Source organism: Coprinopsis cinerea, assembly GCF_000182895.1.
Source record: "Coprinopsis cinerea okayama7#130 chromosome 3 map unlocalized cont3.3, whole genome shotgun sequence".
Taxonomy (NCBI): domain Eukaryota; kingdom Fungi; phylum Basidiomycota; class Agaricomycetes; order Agaricales; family Psathyrellaceae; genus Coprinopsis; species Coprinopsis cinerea.
The window spans coordinates 2,474,637-2,491,155 of NW_003307542.1; the positions used below are offsets into that span (position 1 = coordinate 2,474,637).

The 16,519-nt window shown below is 50.8% G+C and overlaps 6 protein-coding genes across 6 annotated transcripts; 1 reads left to right on the forward strand and 5 right to left on the reverse strand.

Annotated features, from left to right (window-relative positions):
• Positions 1-458: 458 nt before the first annotated feature.
• CC1G_06904 (hypothetical protein) lies at positions 459-1,864 on the forward strand (the record flags this gene model as incomplete). Its single annotated transcript, XM_001830586.1, has 2 exons — positions 459-482; positions 545-1,864. 2 exons carry the CDS (start codon positions 459-461, stop codon positions 1,862-1,864), a joined length of 1,344 nt encoding a protein of 447 aa, XP_001830638.1.
• Positions 1,865-2,279: 415 nt separating this feature from the next.
• CC1G_06905 (hypothetical protein) lies at positions 2,280-6,484 on the reverse strand (the record flags this gene model as incomplete). The annotated part of the gene is made up of 14 exons (XM_001830587.2): positions 2,280-3,742; positions 3,793-3,862; positions 3,917-4,070; positions 4,127-4,198; positions 4,251-4,322; positions 4,380-4,443; positions 4,502-4,576; positions 4,631-4,742; positions 4,795-4,908; positions 4,986-5,120; positions 5,172-5,358; positions 5,415-6,148; positions 6,278-6,322; positions 6,380-6,484. The coding sequence occupies 14 exons, from the start codon at positions 6,482-6,484 to the stop codon at positions 2,280-2,282; spliced, it is 3,402 nt and encodes a 1,133-aa protein (XP_001830639.2).
• Positions 6,485-6,763: 279 nt separating this feature from the next.
• On the reverse strand, positions 6,764-7,884 carry CC1G_14238 (hypothetical protein; the record flags this gene model as incomplete). Its single annotated transcript, XM_002911661.1, has 4 exons — positions 6,764-6,793; positions 6,843-7,317; positions 7,369-7,430; positions 7,486-7,884. The coding sequence occupies 4 exons, from the start codon at positions 7,882-7,884 to the stop codon at positions 6,764-6,766; spliced, it is 966 nt and encodes a 321-aa protein (XP_002911707.1).
• Positions 7,885-8,377: 493 nt separating this feature from the next.
• On the reverse strand, positions 8,378-10,150 carry CC1G_12635 (hypothetical protein; the record flags this gene model as incomplete). Its single annotated transcript, XM_001830588.2, has 14 exons — positions 8,378-8,576; positions 8,643-8,668; positions 8,731-8,774; positions 8,829-8,942; positions 9,011-9,112; positions 9,178-9,306; positions 9,381-9,413; positions 9,465-9,495; positions 9,548-9,576; positions 9,645-9,741; positions 9,799-9,831; positions 9,897-9,916; positions 9,983-9,992; positions 10,073-10,150. The coding sequence occupies 14 exons, from the start codon at positions 10,148-10,150 to the stop codon at positions 8,378-8,380; spliced, it is 945 nt and encodes a 314-aa protein (XP_001830640.2).
• Positions 10,151-11,422: 1,272 nt separating this feature from the next.
• Positions 11,423-13,165, reverse strand: CC1G_12637 (pig-C; the record flags this gene model as incomplete). Its single annotated transcript, XM_001830590.2, has 7 exons — positions 11,423-11,468; positions 11,523-11,625; positions 11,744-11,787; positions 11,949-12,135; positions 12,193-12,426; positions 12,486-12,763; positions 13,083-13,165. 7 exons carry the CDS (start codon positions 13,163-13,165, stop codon positions 11,423-11,425), a joined length of 975 nt encoding a protein of 324 aa, XP_001830642.2.
• A 389-nt stretch (positions 13,166-13,554) lies between these two features.
• On the reverse strand, positions 13,555-16,509 carry CC1G_12638 (dihydroxy-acid dehydratase; the record flags this gene model as incomplete). Its single annotated transcript, XM_001830591.2, has 18 exons — positions 16,424-16,509; positions 16,281-16,353; positions 16,177-16,201; positions 16,077-16,120; positions 15,948-15,975; positions 15,760-15,862; positions 15,676-15,701; positions 15,558-15,619; positions 15,367-15,505; positions 15,243-15,308; positions 15,016-15,189; positions 14,887-14,956; positions 14,761-14,833; positions 14,605-14,705; positions 14,253-14,547; positions 14,066-14,198; positions 13,698-14,002; positions 13,555-13,563 (listed from the first exon to the last, which is right to left on the reverse strand). Exons 1-18 carry the CDS (start codon positions 16,453-16,455, stop codon positions 13,555-13,557), a joined length of 1,758 nt encoding a protein of 585 aa, XP_001830643.2. The 5' UTR covers positions 16,456-16,509.
• Positions 16,510-16,519: the final 10 nt, after the last annotated feature.

Genomic DNA, 16,519 nt, shown 5'->3' on the forward strand with positions numbered 1-16,519 from the left:
CCCATCCCAAAAGTATAACAAAGATACGAGCTTTCATCTCGTGAGCAGATGGTTTCCAGGGTACGTACCATTCAAGCTAGTCCCAAATTAGCGGTGTAAAGTCCCTTCCATTGTGAGAATTGAGAAGTGTACCAACGATTGATACTCCAAGCAGCAATCCAGAAGAAAAGCCACTCGAGTTACAGGAATCATGGAGGAAGAAGACGACAAAGCTGTCACAACGAGTGCCACTTGGCTGGGTAGGGTACCTCTATTGACTCCGGGCACCGCCACAAGCTTCCGGAGTAAGGTTAATGTGTTGATCGCATCAGTCCCCGGATTTCCTCGTTAAATAATGCTTCCCGCTTTGCAGATTTCGCCCAACTTCCGCTCGTTCCCCGTCTCTCACCACCTACGCCTCTGAGGTCACTCAAAGACGTTGGAATCACCCATAGGGTCCCTGTGTTGCTATGCATGTCATGGACGCCAGTCTAGCCTTCCAGGTGAGCATCGAATCGGGATATTAAGCGCTCATGAACGTGCGCTGACAGGTTGGAATGTTTAGGATAAGGCGACTCGCTCGGAGCGAGAAACCTTTGAAGCCATCGATGAGCTTCAAGCCTGGTTGGAGGCGCTCGACATGCGAGGCAACTGCGCACGCAAAACCCTGGACGACCTACTCCGACTGAGGCATCAACGAGCGGCGTTGCGACGGTTATCAGAACCCTCGACTCGCAACTTTGCCCTTTTCCGACATGCTCGCTTGTTGTGGCGACAATACACGTTGGTCGCTCCCAAACGTACCCCAAAGAGCGAGGATCTCCTGGATGCACAGATCATACACACCAAGGCCCATCTTCATCAACTGCGTTCTCACCGGCAGGAGCTGACCAGTCAGTTGGCAAGGTTGAAAGCTTCGGTGTCTGCTGTTGGGCGGATACCCCCAGAGCTCTGGTCTGTCATCTTTCAATATGCCATGCCAGAGGACCAGGTTTACATTCGACCGAGCGTGCGTAACGGCCCCCTTCTCTTCTGCCAAGTGTGTAGCTACTGGCGAGGCATCGCCATCTCCACTTCACACCTCTGGAATTCCCTCTCTATCACCCGAAAAGAGGGAAGCGCGTCTCTGGCTAAACTATGGCTTCAACGATCGGGGAGCCTCCCTCTCTCCATCGAAATATCCGTGTCGCCACACATGGAACCCGCTCAATACTACCGAACACTCGCAACCTTACTCTCGTTTTCGGAGCGCTGGTATCGACTCCGCCTCAACCTCACCGAGCACCTAGTGCGGTCAGTACTGAGCACACCGATGCCCACCCTCGAGATACTCGAATTTGGATCAAACCACGCCATCTCTAGCCTCCACTTAGCCCCTCAATTCGCCCCCAAACTCCGATCTGTCTCTCTCCTCACTGTTCCTCTGGATCCAACACCACTCAACCTCCCCTGGAATCAAATTGTTCACTTTTCTTCCCGATGCTGGGCAGACATGCAGTCACATCTTGATGTGCTGAAACGGTGCCCAGACCTGGAAAAATGCCGGATACATCTGCTTCACGCCCAATGTCCTTCAATGGACTCGACGGCTCCCCTTGTCTTGCAGAACCTCAAGTCGATGGAGATTGTCGCCTTTACCGGATCGGCGATGGGACCCTTCCTTGACCGATTGACATTACCATCCCTTACGGAACTGTCGCTCGTCGTTCCTGACGAAAGTCCCGCTTGCGGGGTTAGCGAGTGGCCCAGGTCGGTCACATCCGCACTCGCCGAGCGATCCTCCTGCAAAACGGTGCAGGTTTATCTGCAGGGAATAGCGTCTCAAAAAGCGAGCCATCACGATACCACGGAAGTTCTGCTTGAAGTGGTGGAAATAGACACTTGATTATACTGACAATGGACCTTTCCGCCGACCATACCCTAGACCACATCGACGGCATAATGTACATCCTGTATACACTGAAAAAAACACACGGCAACCACGATTCACGAAGGCATTCTGCGCTGAGGGCCCGAGAGCGAGATTAGGTTGGTAGGGCATTACATTTGTTCTAAAAAGCGTCTGTCATTACAAAAGAGGTACTCCACGAACGAAAAAGAGAGGAAATAAAGAACGCTCTATCCTCTTCAAAGAAAGCGTTCAAACCAATTCGCGTGAGTAGGTAGGCTAACCAACAAAAGGCAGAAATACAATTCAATGTTTTCAAAACAAATGCGTAAGGGTAAGCTAAAAAGAAGTCAAAAGGGTTGCATTGTCGTTAGTGGATAGTAGTTACTTGAAAAGCCGAAAGTATCCATGATTATTGTCCTTGTCCATGGCCAAATGCACCACGTCCAGCATGGTTCTGTGGCTGTCGAGCGTTCAACGCTCCTTGTTGACGTGGTGAGTACGGTGAGGGCGAGGAGGGACTCGACCCAACCGGCGAATGTCCGTGTGCCGAAAGAAGGTCGGCACTAGGTGATCTTAGGTGCTGCTGCTGCTGTTGCTGTGGATGCACCTGTGTATTGATCTGATGCAGCATGTTCCCACTTTGCTGCCTCACGTGTTGTTGCGGAGGATAGGCCTGTTGACCCATCGGTGAAGGAGAGCGCGTCTGGTTCATTGGCGCATTGAGCATATTCCCACTTGGCTGTCGGCCATGCTGGGGATATGTCTGTTGCTGCTGACCATATCCATAAGCCTGGTTAGGTCCTGGAGACATCCTTCCCGTATACGCCTGATTAGGCCCCGGTGACGTCCTTCCAAGAGCCTGATAAGGTCCTGGCGAAGGCGTCCGAGCAGACTGATACGCTTGATTAGGACCAGGTGATGCCCGGCCGTGTTGCTGTTGAGGGGGGTATTGTTGAGGGGTGCCAGCACGAGCGTACGGGCTGGGTGACTGCGTCCGGGGCTGATAATTAGCCAGCATGTTACCACTCGGTTGGCGGGTATGTTGCGGTGGGTATTGATGTTGTTGTTGAGATTCGGAATAGTTGACGAGCGTGTGTTGAGAGTCGGAGTAGGGACTAGGCGAGTAGCTGCGGTCCTGAGGTCGGTACAAGTCTCGCGCGGAGTCGTTACCGCCTTGTTGATAGAGCGAAGGCGGTCTGGCGAGTGAGTTGTGGGAATCGAATCCTTGGCCGTGATATCCAGCCACACGAGGATCGAGCAGGTCGGTCATAGAATCCACAGGCGTCATCTCAAATTCAGAACCATGTGCCTTGGTAGGTCCATAATGTAGATAGTCGTTCAGTTTAGATGTGCTGGGGCTTGTGTAGTGGCCATTGAGCGTGGAAGCGGTGTCGAGCATATTCGTAGACGAAATCGAACGTTGATCCCAATCGAGTTCGCCACGGTCCCGCTGGTACATGACAGGGTCGTATTCGAGGTCGGCTTGGTTGATAGCAGCGATCCTGATACCACCAGGGACGATCTGAGCAGCCATCTTCTGTCCTCCATACTCGTCCAAATGCGCCTTGTCCTCCTTGATCTTGCCAGAATACACCTGAGTGAGAAGGGGCATCATCTTCGCGTGCAACATGGGCGTGAACAGCTCCATATGCAAAGCGGGATGACCGAAGCGCTTCTCGAGTTTGTTAGCCTTGTGATCAGCACGTTCGGAGTGGACCTTGGCCTTGTGGATTTCTTCCTCGGTTGGTGTGAAGTAGCGGAAGGCAGGGATGAACTTCGCGTTGATGTAGAACTTGAAGGCGATGATGAATAGGACGGGAGGGAGAGCAGAGAGCCAGAGCAAGGACCTGAATCCCTTCTGCAGACCGATGGCTGAGAGTAGAGTTAATCTCTTTTCAGACTTCCAATCCAAAAGGACGTACTAAGAACCATGAGCGATTGCATGAGCAAGACGCAGAACAAAAGTCGGTTGATAACGACGTTCCAAATTCGCTGCAAGACGATTAGCTTCCAATGGAGCCGAGAACACAAAAAGACCGCACATACCCCACCACTCTCGACCTTTGAGACATAGACAAACATGAGTTGGTATTTATAGACCCAAGAACCCATCCAGAAGACGCAGCAGGCTGCCAGGGCGACAAGGGGAGCAAGTGGAGCGAACACCAGACCAACAGCAGACATGAAGAGCAAGTTGGAGCTTCAGAAGTCTTCAGTCAGCACCCAACACATTGGCCACTTGAGACAACAACGTACTAGTACACGGCATATTGGAACTCGGGTGGCTGCGTCCACTCTCGGATATCTCGAGGGGTACGACCGAAGACACTGAAAAGTTCAATTGGACAACCGTCGCTGTCCCGAAGATCAAGTTACGTACTGAGTCTTGAACGAAAGCCAGACGAGGTTGATGATCTGGGCGAGATCGAAGACAACAAGGAAACCACGGAGTCTATCGTCATAACGAGGTCAGTTCAACGCCGACAAGTAATGGAGCCAAGGAACTGACGGGTAGAAAGTCAGCCAATACGAAGCCTGATTGATATAGGTGGTGTGGATCTTGCCAGGCAATTCTGCGGAAAAACAGCTACTTGAGTATACCAAACACACCTGAAAGAAAGGAAAACTCACTGTCCAATTCCGCAAGAATGTCATTCAGGTTCAAGCCCTGCTTGCCAATCGCCTTGATGATCTCCTTCACCGAGTCTGCAAATGGGGTTCAATTTCGTCAATGTCGTATGAGAAGGCGTCGATACCCACTGAATAGGACACCAATCAAAGTGAAGATTATCAACTGCGAGATGATCAGGAATGCAAAGTAGCGCGCAATGACAGCTCTATCAAGTCTCGAGTAGGTCAGAGCGCCCATGTACTGATAAAATGTGTGAGCCTTGATCACGGGTCTAATTAACTCGAGGACCAACCTTGGTCAACCAACGCATAACGATAGGGAGGAAGAAACCGAAGATGCCAGAAACCGTCGCGGGGAGCACACCAGAAACGATAGCAAAGGTCTTGGGTGACGATTCAAACCATTGCTGAAGGAAAGGCAGAAACGCTCGGGCCTAGTACTACTTTTCAGTTTGAAGGTCTGATCAAAGGACAAAACACTTACAGCGTCCATGTTTGCAAGAGCCGAAATCACGAACAGAGGAAGCGTGTTGAAGAAGCAGACTAGGACGAGCCAGAGGACACCGATCAACTTTTTCCTTGCGAGTTCGCCATCGGTCTTGTTCATGTTGCTCCACACCTGGACAATAAAAATAAGCTAAGCTTCAAGTACGAATAGAAATGGACTTACGATATCCTTGGGGTTGGGTGCCAGCGAGATTGTTGTGCCTTTGGGGTGCTTGCCCTCGAGCTTCTGGGCAACGATATGGGCGTAGGGAACAGCGGCCAAACTCGCGAAACCGTAGTTCTCGGCCTTGCGGGTGTCAATCTGGTTGCGGTACTCCTCGATTGCGGCCTCAGTGCGCTTCAGCTTTGCACTAAAACACGCCAATCTGTCAGTTGGAATTGTGGAGCTTAAATGGCCAGGACCCACGTATAGAAGTCAATCGCATCCTTCGTAACGCCCCCGCATCCAAATTTACCACCAATCCGGATAGTTGGACGCTTGGACTTGATCTTCCCGCCTTTCAAGTATCGCACGAGAATTTGTTCGAATTCGCGGACGGTTTGGTTGTGGTACTCGATAAGTTCGGGGAGCTTGCCGACTTTGCGACCGATATGGACACTAGTGGTGGGGTAGGGCATTCCTAGTTGATCAAAGATTTCCTTGAGGCCATTGTCGGACTGGTACTTCTTCGGTACGTGGATTACTTGAAGCGTCCTGGCGTAGAATGACTGGAGGTATTCGGGGGAGCGGAACCATTGATGGCGCAACTTGATCATCTGTGTCCAGTGGTACCATACCACACCCATGATCAGGATTGTGATGAGGTAGGTTGTTGCGACGTGGGCATAAAGGAAGTCGCCCTGCACGTCCCGGATCGTGAGCATGGAGAGGAGGTCACGGCTCTTCTTGTCGACGTTTTTCAAGTTGTAGGTGACATTAATGGGAATGAGAATGGCGCCAGTGAGGAGAACGATGCCAGAGAAGAGCTGGCGAAGAAGCCGGTTGAAGCGCAGGAAAGCGACGGCATCGAGACCAATTTTATCGAGCAGTTCAGGTTCCTTCGTGTGTGCTAATGGCGGTAGCCAGCCAAATAGATGACTTGTTATGCGTGGTGGAGGCTTGTTTCCTTCGTGGTACTTGACCTTGGGTTCGTAGATGATCTAAGTGGCGCTGTTAGCTCGCGGTTTGGTCGCAGTAATTAGCTGTGAGAATCGAAGCCTCTCAACGTGCCCGGGCGGAGCGACCTCCACGTCGAAAGGCGTTGACCTCGTTGCTGAAACGATGCGCACCTTATTCTTTGGTCTGAGCAGGTTGAACAAAAGAACGGTGACGATCTGGGGGTTCCGTCAGTGATCTCGGCGCGCATTCAAGGGTTAAGCGATGCGACGCACCGACACGATACTCATGAGGGCGACCTGCGATGCGACAGCCTCGGGCGCCAGCGTCCGCGAGCTGTCGTTGAAGATGCTGTCGGCTGCATCCTCGATTTTCGACATTTAGTTGGTCGCTTTTGAAGGACTGGGATAGCAACGAGTCCTTGGTGTAAAGTACGTGTGTAGACCGAAAAGACCAGCAATTGGGAAAGATAACCAAGGAATAATTATAGGGAAAGGAAGAGGAAAAGACAGACGAGGTAGAGAGATTGGCGGTGCTGTGACACTGGGTCCCAGTGAGTGAGGGAAGAGAGTAGGCGCAAATCCAGACCCACCCATTGCCAAGGCCATGCATGCCCGTGTATTATGTAATCAACCCCCTTGTTGTCGGCACAATAACTTTTAAGTCTTTTGTATTCTACTACAGCGACTCTAATAGTTCGTTCAGTGTCCGGCTCACTTGCCCTATCGTCTCACGTACAACAGCCTCGTCCTCAGACCGTATCCGCCGCATGAAGCGCCCTTCAAACTTGTCAGGATGGAACCGCAGAAAGCTTTCCCGAAGTCTTTCCTTGCGCTCCCGTTTATCTTCACCTTCAGATGGAAGAAGAAAGGCCGAAATTGCTTCCTTTGTGAACGCGTCTGCCGCCAGGACCGCATTGGATCCGTCTTTGTTTTTGTCATAGGCAGCGGCGATAGGCCACGGTATGTCGTGGAAGCGGAGCACGTCCTGATTGTTCTTTTCTTCAAGAAGCCTCTTCCATCGAGACTGATACTCGACCCTTGCATTCTCCACCCGCTTCGCCCGACGCTCTTGTCTTCTAGCCTCCCGTTCCTCCGCCTCTAACCGTTCTAATCTCCTTGTTTCCCGCCTCCGAGCCTTCTCTGCAGCACGCCGCTCTTCAGCAGCAGCCTTTCGCCGCAGTCGTTCAGCATGTTCTGCCGCATGCGTTTTCCTATATCAAATCGTTCAAAAACATGTCATGTCCAGATTAAGGAAGACATACCGGTACATCCCAAGGCGAACCCACTCGGCATACTCATCATCGTCCAAAGAGGTGGGATCCACCTTCAGAAACTCATCCTCGTCGTAGAGCTCCGTTGCAGCAGGTCACTAGCCGCACTTTTCCCCGATGGGGGATATGAATATAGTCACTGAAATCGTTGAATTGAGCCTCTATCCCATCCAACCTCTCATCCTCTCCCAGTGCATCAAACATCTTCTCTCGAAACATCCGTTCCTCCACCTCGGCACGCAGGGTATCATCGTCCGTCGTCGACCGGTATCCATCTTGGCCCCTTGATGGTCCCGAACCGCTAGGCATTGGTCCAGGCATCTCCTCGTCGTCACTGGAAGCCCACTTCCGAGCCCTGCCCGTATCCATGTCGGCCTCCGTGTGACGTCGTTTCGAACGGTGTCCATGGTCATCGCCTTGGTCGTGTCTCCTTTTTTCCCGTTTCCTGTGCTTCCGCTCTCTCTTCCCATCCCTCTCGTCGTCTCCTTTGAACTTTAGTTTGGGCATGGCTGGTTGTCCTCCGACACGAACGTCGGGTGAGAAGCTGGGACCAGCGCCTGCAGTCCCAAGTCCACGATCAAATCTCTGATGACAAAGACGCATCAACACACCTCTTGTGGGTCTCGGTTGGAGCGAGGCAGCAGGAAATCAACCCAAAGGCTTGTCAGGTACTGTCGATACACACAGGGCCCACATAATCCACAGTGTACACGACCGAAGTTCACGGGACTTGCACCAGTTTTCAACCTGTTTTGATAAGAATGCCCACAAGAGACGCCTCCCATCATGGGAAACCAGTCGCGTCGCGACGCGTCCCCTCCGTAATGCTTGTATGTACCAATTTAGGCTCCAGGAGCACTTCTACTGTATTTCTCTGCCATTGGGCCCACAAAGTGTCACCACTTGGATACATTAATATCACGCTTACATATACACAAACCCACTCTTTCAAGTAAACAGTTTTCAACTGGTATCATCAGCGTCCCGGTTCCGGTCAGCCTCAAGACGTCGCACTAAGATACGTGTCCACCCCTCGGCCTCTAAATTGTATAGGAAACCGAGCAGCCGACATCTCTTCCGTATACCCCCCTCCTCCATGCCCAACTCCTTCCGGTCCCCAATCCGAATCTTCAGCAGCAACTTGTCGAACGTGTAGCATCATCCGTGTAGTGAGGGCATTGTGTAGTGTAAATTGAATTCTGAGGAGGGGGGAAAAACAGTTCAGGTTGGAAGATAAAGGAGGCTAGGGAGGGCTGGAGACGTACATTGTCAGTAGATACGCGTAGTTTGCCTGAGAAGAAGTTCAGCTCTTCGTACGAACGATTTTAAGGATGGGAGATGTCTGAATCTTACATCCGGAGGAAGCCAATTGGCTAGTATGTTCCCCGTAGAAATTGCTGTATACACCATGTCAGAGTTTTGCCTTCCGTTAGTTACTATACCACACTCACCAGCTAAAATTACAAAATAGAAAGTCCCATCCCGGTAGAAAATCCTCACAAGAGGTCTTGTCTTCAACAGAATGTATTTGCGGTAGGCAATGCATATAGTGAGGACCATCATCACTTCAGCCCGAAAAACAAAACTCAATGAGCAGATGTCCACCCCCGCAAATTTGAGTAAAAACACCCACCGACTTCGTTAAACAGAATAATCGCATAATTAATTGACATCCACCGTCCGTCTCCTACAATCGACGTGCACCCAAACAAATCGAATGGGGAGCTCTCCACGGCTACGGAAGGTCGAGCATCAAATCTACCTTTCCAAGCTAGGCGAGAAATCTGGAATAGGACTCACTATGCAAAGTGGTTAGGAACTTGACAAAAATCCCTCCCATAATCAGACTCGAAGACACATAATGCGCGACGAGGTATTTGGTTAGAATTCTAGAATATCCGAGGGCGTGAACTCGGAGGAAGAGGAAGCCTATTGCGAAGGGAGCGAATAGCATGTGATAGTCAGAGTGCCCTTCGGTGCAAGGTAAGGTCATTGACACGGACCTTGAGCAGCGTAGTAGCAGGCAGGGACGCAACCTTCACATCATTGATTCATTGGGCTGTTTGTAACATATAGAGGGCTCTTACAGGCAAGGACGGTGAAGAACGGTTTGCAGAACTGCCTATGAAGTCAATGGTGGGTTTTGACGGAGATCCGTTGAAATACGCACCTCGACCGGAATATCGAGTAATGTAGAATCTGTGAAACCAAAACGAAATTTTCAGAGTCTATCCATACGAGGAGAATCAGGAACCACAGGAACTTACGCACGACGAACAACGGCAAGATCACAAATGGCAGGTATCTCATGAATATATAAAGCAGTTTGACGAGGGTGGTTTTGCGAAACCATATGTACTGGATCTAGTAAACCGACACATCAGATCGCCAACCTTTATCCGAGGTACCGTTGGAACTTACCTCGAGGTGGAGGAGATCCAGGTAATCTGTCAGCTATCCGTACAGAGCTCGTTGTCAATCTTTCACGAGAAATGTCGGCATTATGACGAGACACTTACCCAAAGAACCACACAAGCCACTACAAGGAGTCCAGATCAGATCAGGCCTTCAATAAGCGCCCAACGCGGCTGACTCGAAAACCCACCATGTACGTACTACGGGCCAGGGAATAGGACGTCAGCTCACAGATACATGGATGAGGTGCCCTCTGAGTGTCAGACGAGGAAGAACCTACACTCAGGGCCTGCTTCGCCACCAACCCCGCCGCAATCAACTTGAATTCGGCGGCTCCATCATCATCGGTCAATGTCATCCCAGGTGGCCCTCAGGTTGACATAGGTGAAAGGGAGCCTGCGCGTTTAGAAATTAAGAGAATAGGAAGGTCGAGAGAACTTAAGGAGGGAATCAGCGTTGGTCTAGGCTGCGTGCTCTGTATATAATACGTCCACCGCTGTGGGTATCTGCGCCGCTGACTTGGCATCCTACCAGGATGGTTAGACTGGGTCAAACAATACACTGGACTCCGAATGTGACGGACAAGTATGTCTCCTTGAGGGAAAGTGAGTTTTTGAGTTCCAGGTAGGGATGCACTATTTTGTGACAGGAAGCAAGTAGAGCAAGTAGAAAACAGTCGTGCGCGGCCTTCACTCAGTAGAGTCGGTCTAGCCCGAGGCCCGTGTTCACATAGAAGACGATTAGCCCAGTCAACGAAAATGTCCATTTTGATGGAAGCGATGAGCAGAACGCTGAAACAGGGCAATGAAAAAGATGTAAACACTGCCGCTGAATTAAGTGTGTTCGTACGTATTTGGCATCGACCCCAAGACAAGCTTGTCTTGGGGTCGACGCCAGTCATACCAATTTCCAGCGATGCAGAGCGCCGAAGAGACGATCGACAAGGCCACGTACTTCACCGGTCACCAACTGGGCGTGGGGAGAAGGGATTTGGCAGCGCTGATGCAGGTCAGCTACCTGATTTTTCCTCCTGACTTGAATTCTGCTTCTCCATTTGCCAAAAAGGGGCGACACAGGCGTGCTTCATCTTCCCATTTATTAAATCAATTTCAGATGGCGACACGTCGGTTCAATTTAGGTTTTCGGCGTCTGTTCACCTTCAAGAACACCACCGATGTTGTCCAACCCGGCCAAGTCTTGAATGCAGAGGCAAAATCCGACATTGTCGGGCGTTTGTACCCTAGCCATGAAACCAGAGCCCATGACGACCAATCATTTGACAGTCGGGCGCATGTTTTCTGTGGGGTTCCGTCCAACAGCTCCAACCCACGCACAGTCGACGACAACCCTTCGAGCCCACTCATTTCCAGTGGTTGTCCTCCCAAAGTGATCAAGAACCAGTTGCGTCGGAACACTCGTTTTATTTGACGGGAAGAGCATTCTGCCTGACTTTGCTTTCGAGTCTCCAAGCACCTTCGGCAATATCGGGTGGGTTTCGTGCAAGAGCTTCCAAAAGGGCAGCCCTCTGAGTCTTGACACGTACCACTCTTCATCAGTGATACTTGATTTCCCACTTCCGTTAAGTATCTGAAAGGCACGTCTGCGTAAAACAAGGGAGGGTTACGTTCTTTCAACGGACTTTAGGTGTTGCCACGTCCCACGGCCCTCGAATATTACTGGTCAAACCAGCATCAGAAACGGCCTCAGTCACCGCATCAGGGATGACTTACTTTTTATACTTCTGCGCCCAGACAAGTAGCATAGGAGCCACGAACGTGATGAAGAAGAGCACCGCAGAGCAAAGTCCCATTACGACCCGCGACAGCTGGCCGACTAAATGTAAGGCAAGAGAGCCTAGGATGAGAGTAATCATGATCCAGAGCGCATTGGATAGCTCCTGTGCATGATTCTTTAGCAACCTTCGTACAACTGGGCTTGTTATTCTACTCACCTGGATTCGAGTTTTGAGGATAGGGTATAAGATGAACGAATGCACTGCAAATAGGATTAGTGCGAACACGGCTATATCGCTGTCAAGACGGGACGCCAGCACAACTGAAGCGCAGATGGCGGCGTTCATAGCGAGAACGGAGGTCAACCTGAACGAGGATTGCACTGGTCAATCGACGTGTGTAATGAAGCGCTGGCCCACTTACCGACCGCGTAACTCTCCTGGAACAGTGGTCCAAGTATAGTCGGACAGCAAGGTGTTGAGTAAGAAGAGGACAGCGGCGAGTGCCCAAATGGAGTCTGACGAGGTTGCCGCCGATAGTGTCCGGAGAACAGGAGAAAGGGAAACCAGGGAAAGAAAAATCATTATGGATGACTTTATAGCTTTCAAGTCTGTAAAATCCAAGGTGGTATGAGTGTTCTTGATGCTCTAAGTAGGTTTCCACCTACGGTTTTCTGTCCGGGAGCCCTTTGAAGGACGCTGGGGAGTACTGTCGAGGAACGTCCACGCAGCATATCCCACAAGGAAGCATGCAACGGATATTGAGATCAAAGTACGAGGATCCAGCAGCTGAGCATTCAGTTGTCCAAAGACAGCGACGAAAATGAAGATGACAGAAACATGCTGGGTGATCGTGCAAGTCAAAATCACCAAAGGCCAGTAGGTGTATGGCTTGAAATGGGCTATCCAACGAAGCAATTCCTCAGTAAGTCGTGCCTGCTCTAGAAACGAAAGAGCCTACGGTTTCGTTGCAGAGAAGCGAGGAAGACATCAGGTGGAACGTAGTCGTCGGGATAAGGTTGAGACTTCCATAGTGCCTTGCTCCAAGGTTCTACAGTCATCTTGGGGTCGCCATTCACCGCGACGCGACGGGAATGGCGAAGTGACAAACAACTGTTGCAGACGGCAGAGGAGAGGGGCTGTGCCATCACTGCCTGCCTTATATGGGAACGTAGTCTGTCGGCGCTCTGTCGCTGCTTCCACCTCTTCCTCACCAACCCACACAGTGCGCAGTAAACGCTTCCATTGTTCCGATATCAGTACACTCAGTACCGCCTCGTTGCTACCTAATGATTTAAACCCACGCTGTATACATGCTGCGGTTCTCTCCTTAATCTACCCTTGGAACCATTCCAGGAGTTTCAGCTCTACTATCATGTCCCCGAGTGCGTCTTTATACTGCAAGTGCCCGCAAATCAATAAACTGATTTTTCCAAATAGCGTCTCCATCTCGTACTCTCGAAGCAAGACGAGAAGTAAGCTCTTCTGAAGCAGCAGCTTTGCAAGGGTGCGCCCAGATGTCTAGCTCCACAAGCTCAGCTCATCCGCATATACGCACAGGAAACCTGCCAAAACTCCAATTATCGCAGGCGTTGTGTGCGGGGTCTCTCTTTTCCTGGCATGGGTCATCGGATTCGCCATCTACTTCCGCAAAAGATACAACAGAAAGAAACGGAAACGTCTGGCAGAAGAGGGGAAGTGCGATCCACCACCAGAGAAGTTGAATCCAAATGCATCGACGGAGAGGTTCATCATACCCCCCGACCCTGCGGTGCTTATGGGTATAGCCAAACCTGGAGAGATGGTGCACACGTCGAAGAGCAGACAGAGCTCAGAGGGCTCAGGGAAGAAGTCACACCGTAAAAGCCATTCCAGATCACGGCCAGGTACTCCAAGGAGAACGACTGAGCAAGATGACATGACAGAGCCTCTCAACCCACACACACCACCCACATTATCCATACCATCATAACCAGGCTCGGGAACACGGGCTTTCCATAAACCATAGTGACGACTGCTTTCCCATTTGCTTATCTTCCCTGGACGATTTACATGTTAACGAGCTATCTTAGGGTTTTAGTTTGCTTCATCAATCACAATATGCTCCCATGCTTGCAGGCTAGTAGGGAAATTCAATGATGTTATATCGCACAGAATACACGGAAACACTCACCGCGACATCTCTGGCATATCGGTACAAAACTCCTCTCTTCACATTCAACTTGCCGTTATCCGACGCCTCCCATTCTTTCCTCCTCTTTGCTTGTTCTTCCTCATCCACGAGCCAGTTGATTGTTCGAGTCTCGGCGTCGATGACGATCTTGTCTCCGTCCTTGACAAGGGCAATGGGTCCGCCAACTCGTGCCTCTGGGACGACGTGCCCAATAATAAACCCTCGGCTGGCGCCAGAGAAACGGCCGTCCGTGATCAACGCAGTCGAGTTGGCCAAGCCAGCGCCTGCGATAGCTCCAGTTGGACCTAGACAAAGAGAAAACCGTTGATTAGCTTTCCGCGGCAGACCACGCGATGCAGCGCTCATACCCAACATCTCCGGCATACCGGGTGCACCTTTGGGACCTTGATATCTGAAGATTAGGACAGTTCCGGGTTTGATTTCCCCTGCAGCAAGAGCGGGGTAGAACTTCTCGAGGCTATCGAAGCAACGCGCGACACCCTGAATTCATCCTCGTGAGTGACATCGAATACCCATGTAAAAACCTCAACTTACCTCGAATCTCAGTCCCTCTTTGCCAGTGAGCTTCGCAACAGCTGTTTCTGGCGCCAGGTTACCTCTCAAGATCGTGATATGACCTGTCGGCTTGATAGGATTGTCCAGTGGACGGAAGACGTCCTGGTTATGGAACTCAAGCTCAGGAACATCCGCTAGGTTCTCAGCCAGCGTCTTTCCAGTGACAGTCATCTGGTTTCCGTCGATGAGATCGGAGTGGTTCAACAAATACTTGACGATGGCGGGGATGCCGCCAATGCGGTGGATGTCTTCCATGTAATAGCGACCTGACGGCCTGGAAAGACAAAGGTGAGTAAAGCCCTAGCATCTGGAGTAAGAGATGCTAGCTTACATGAGGTCGGCCAGGAATGGTGTCCTGTCTGCTACAGCTTGGAAGTCGTCGATGGTGAGATCAATCTCAGCAGCTCGGGCCATTGCCAACAAGTGGAGAACCTGCGGACAGATTCAGCCATATCCTTGACTTTACTTACAAGTAATGCAGACGTACCGCGTTCGTGGAGCCTCCCAGAACGGTGATGATGACAATGGCATTCAGGAAGGACTGCTTCGTCAAGATATCCCTAGTGACCAGCGGAATGAGCTTACACGATCGGGAAAGAACAAATCAACACACCTGGGCTTCAAATCCAACTCAAGCAGCTTCTTCATGTACTTGGCAGCCCTGAAGCATTCTTGGACCTTCTCTACAGGTGAAAATCTATCAGCGCTTCAGCGGCATGCAGATAAAAAGACACGCCATTACCTGGATGCATCGCTGGGATACTTGAAGAATACGGGAGCGACAAGCCGAGGACCTCGAGGGCAGAACTCATCGTGTTCGCAGTGTACATTCCGCCGCAGGCTCCGGGGCCAGGACAGGCATGTCGCACAACGTCGAACCTCTGCTCATCGGTGATCTTGCCCACAGTAAAGGCACCTGGGCATCCAAGGTAAGCGCAGCCCTCGGGGGAGACGATCCTGGATACCGACCATACGATTCAAACGCATCCGAAATATTCACAGTCCCTCCCTTCTCTTTACCCATAGAAGGACAATCTACCGACATCAAGTCAACTCTACCGCATCCGAGAGTAAGATATTCAGAAGAACTTACCAACGTGCCGGGTACCAGGTTGGATAGTCCCTCCATAGACGATAATGGTCGGTCGGTTGTGTCGGACAGCAGCCATGAAGCAGCCGGGCATGTTCTTGTCGCATCCAGGAATAGCGATGTTTCCGTCGTAGTGCTGGGCCTGCGTTCCCCATAGTTAGGCAACGCAAGGCAGGTTGAAGAGGTTGACGAACCATGACGACTGCTTCGATGGAGTCCGCGATGAGGTCTCGACTGGGTAGACTGTACCGCATTCCTGAACAGGCAGACACATTAAAGCTTGGTTCTCATGCAATGGGTATGAGGACGTACCGTCTGTACCCATCGTAATGGCATCACTGTACAACGCGACATTCAAAATTCAATCCAAACATGGTGGCGAAAGCGTATGCGAACCTGACACCGATGGTATTAAAGATCAACCCAATCTGGTCTTCTTCTTGACAGCCTTTCTTGACATGCTTTGCAAGGTCAAGGAGGTGGAAATTGCATGGATTGCCTGGAGGACAGTACGATAGCCAGTCGATATAATTAGCCTGATATCTTTGCAGAAGGATGATGAGATCAAACGGATTGGAACGCACCTTCCCACCAGACCGGCGAAATACCGATCTAATCATGAAAAAGAAACGAGCATTGTTATTATGAGAACACCACAGGCGAGGCTCTCGAACCCCGGATCTAGTGAATCCCGAGTCCGCAGCAGTACGTACCTGGGGTTTATCCATGTCCGTCTCCTCCAGTCCGACGGCATAGACTAATAGACACGGTGAGCATCCAGCGAATTTCGAGGCTCAAAACGCGATTACTGACGCATCGCCTGTGCTCCTCCCCGGATCTATCATTCATTGTCACCATCGTCATTAACAGGTCATTGACGAGAGAAACAGGAACATGGGCGCCAGCCAATCGGATACCTTGTTTTGCGTAATCTGGCATGAGATCTTGTTTAGCTGAGCTCCCTGCGCTGAGGGTTTGCTCAGGTTGTGACTATAAACCACGCCCAGTCAATGGAACGTCAGTTACTCTTCTAACCGTACTAAAAATACATAAACCTTACATTTGAACGTCTCCAGAATCCGAGGTCGCCATTTTGTGGTTCCGACTACTAGTAAGTCAACGTTGAAGAGAGAAAGTAACAAGAACGAATCAAGAG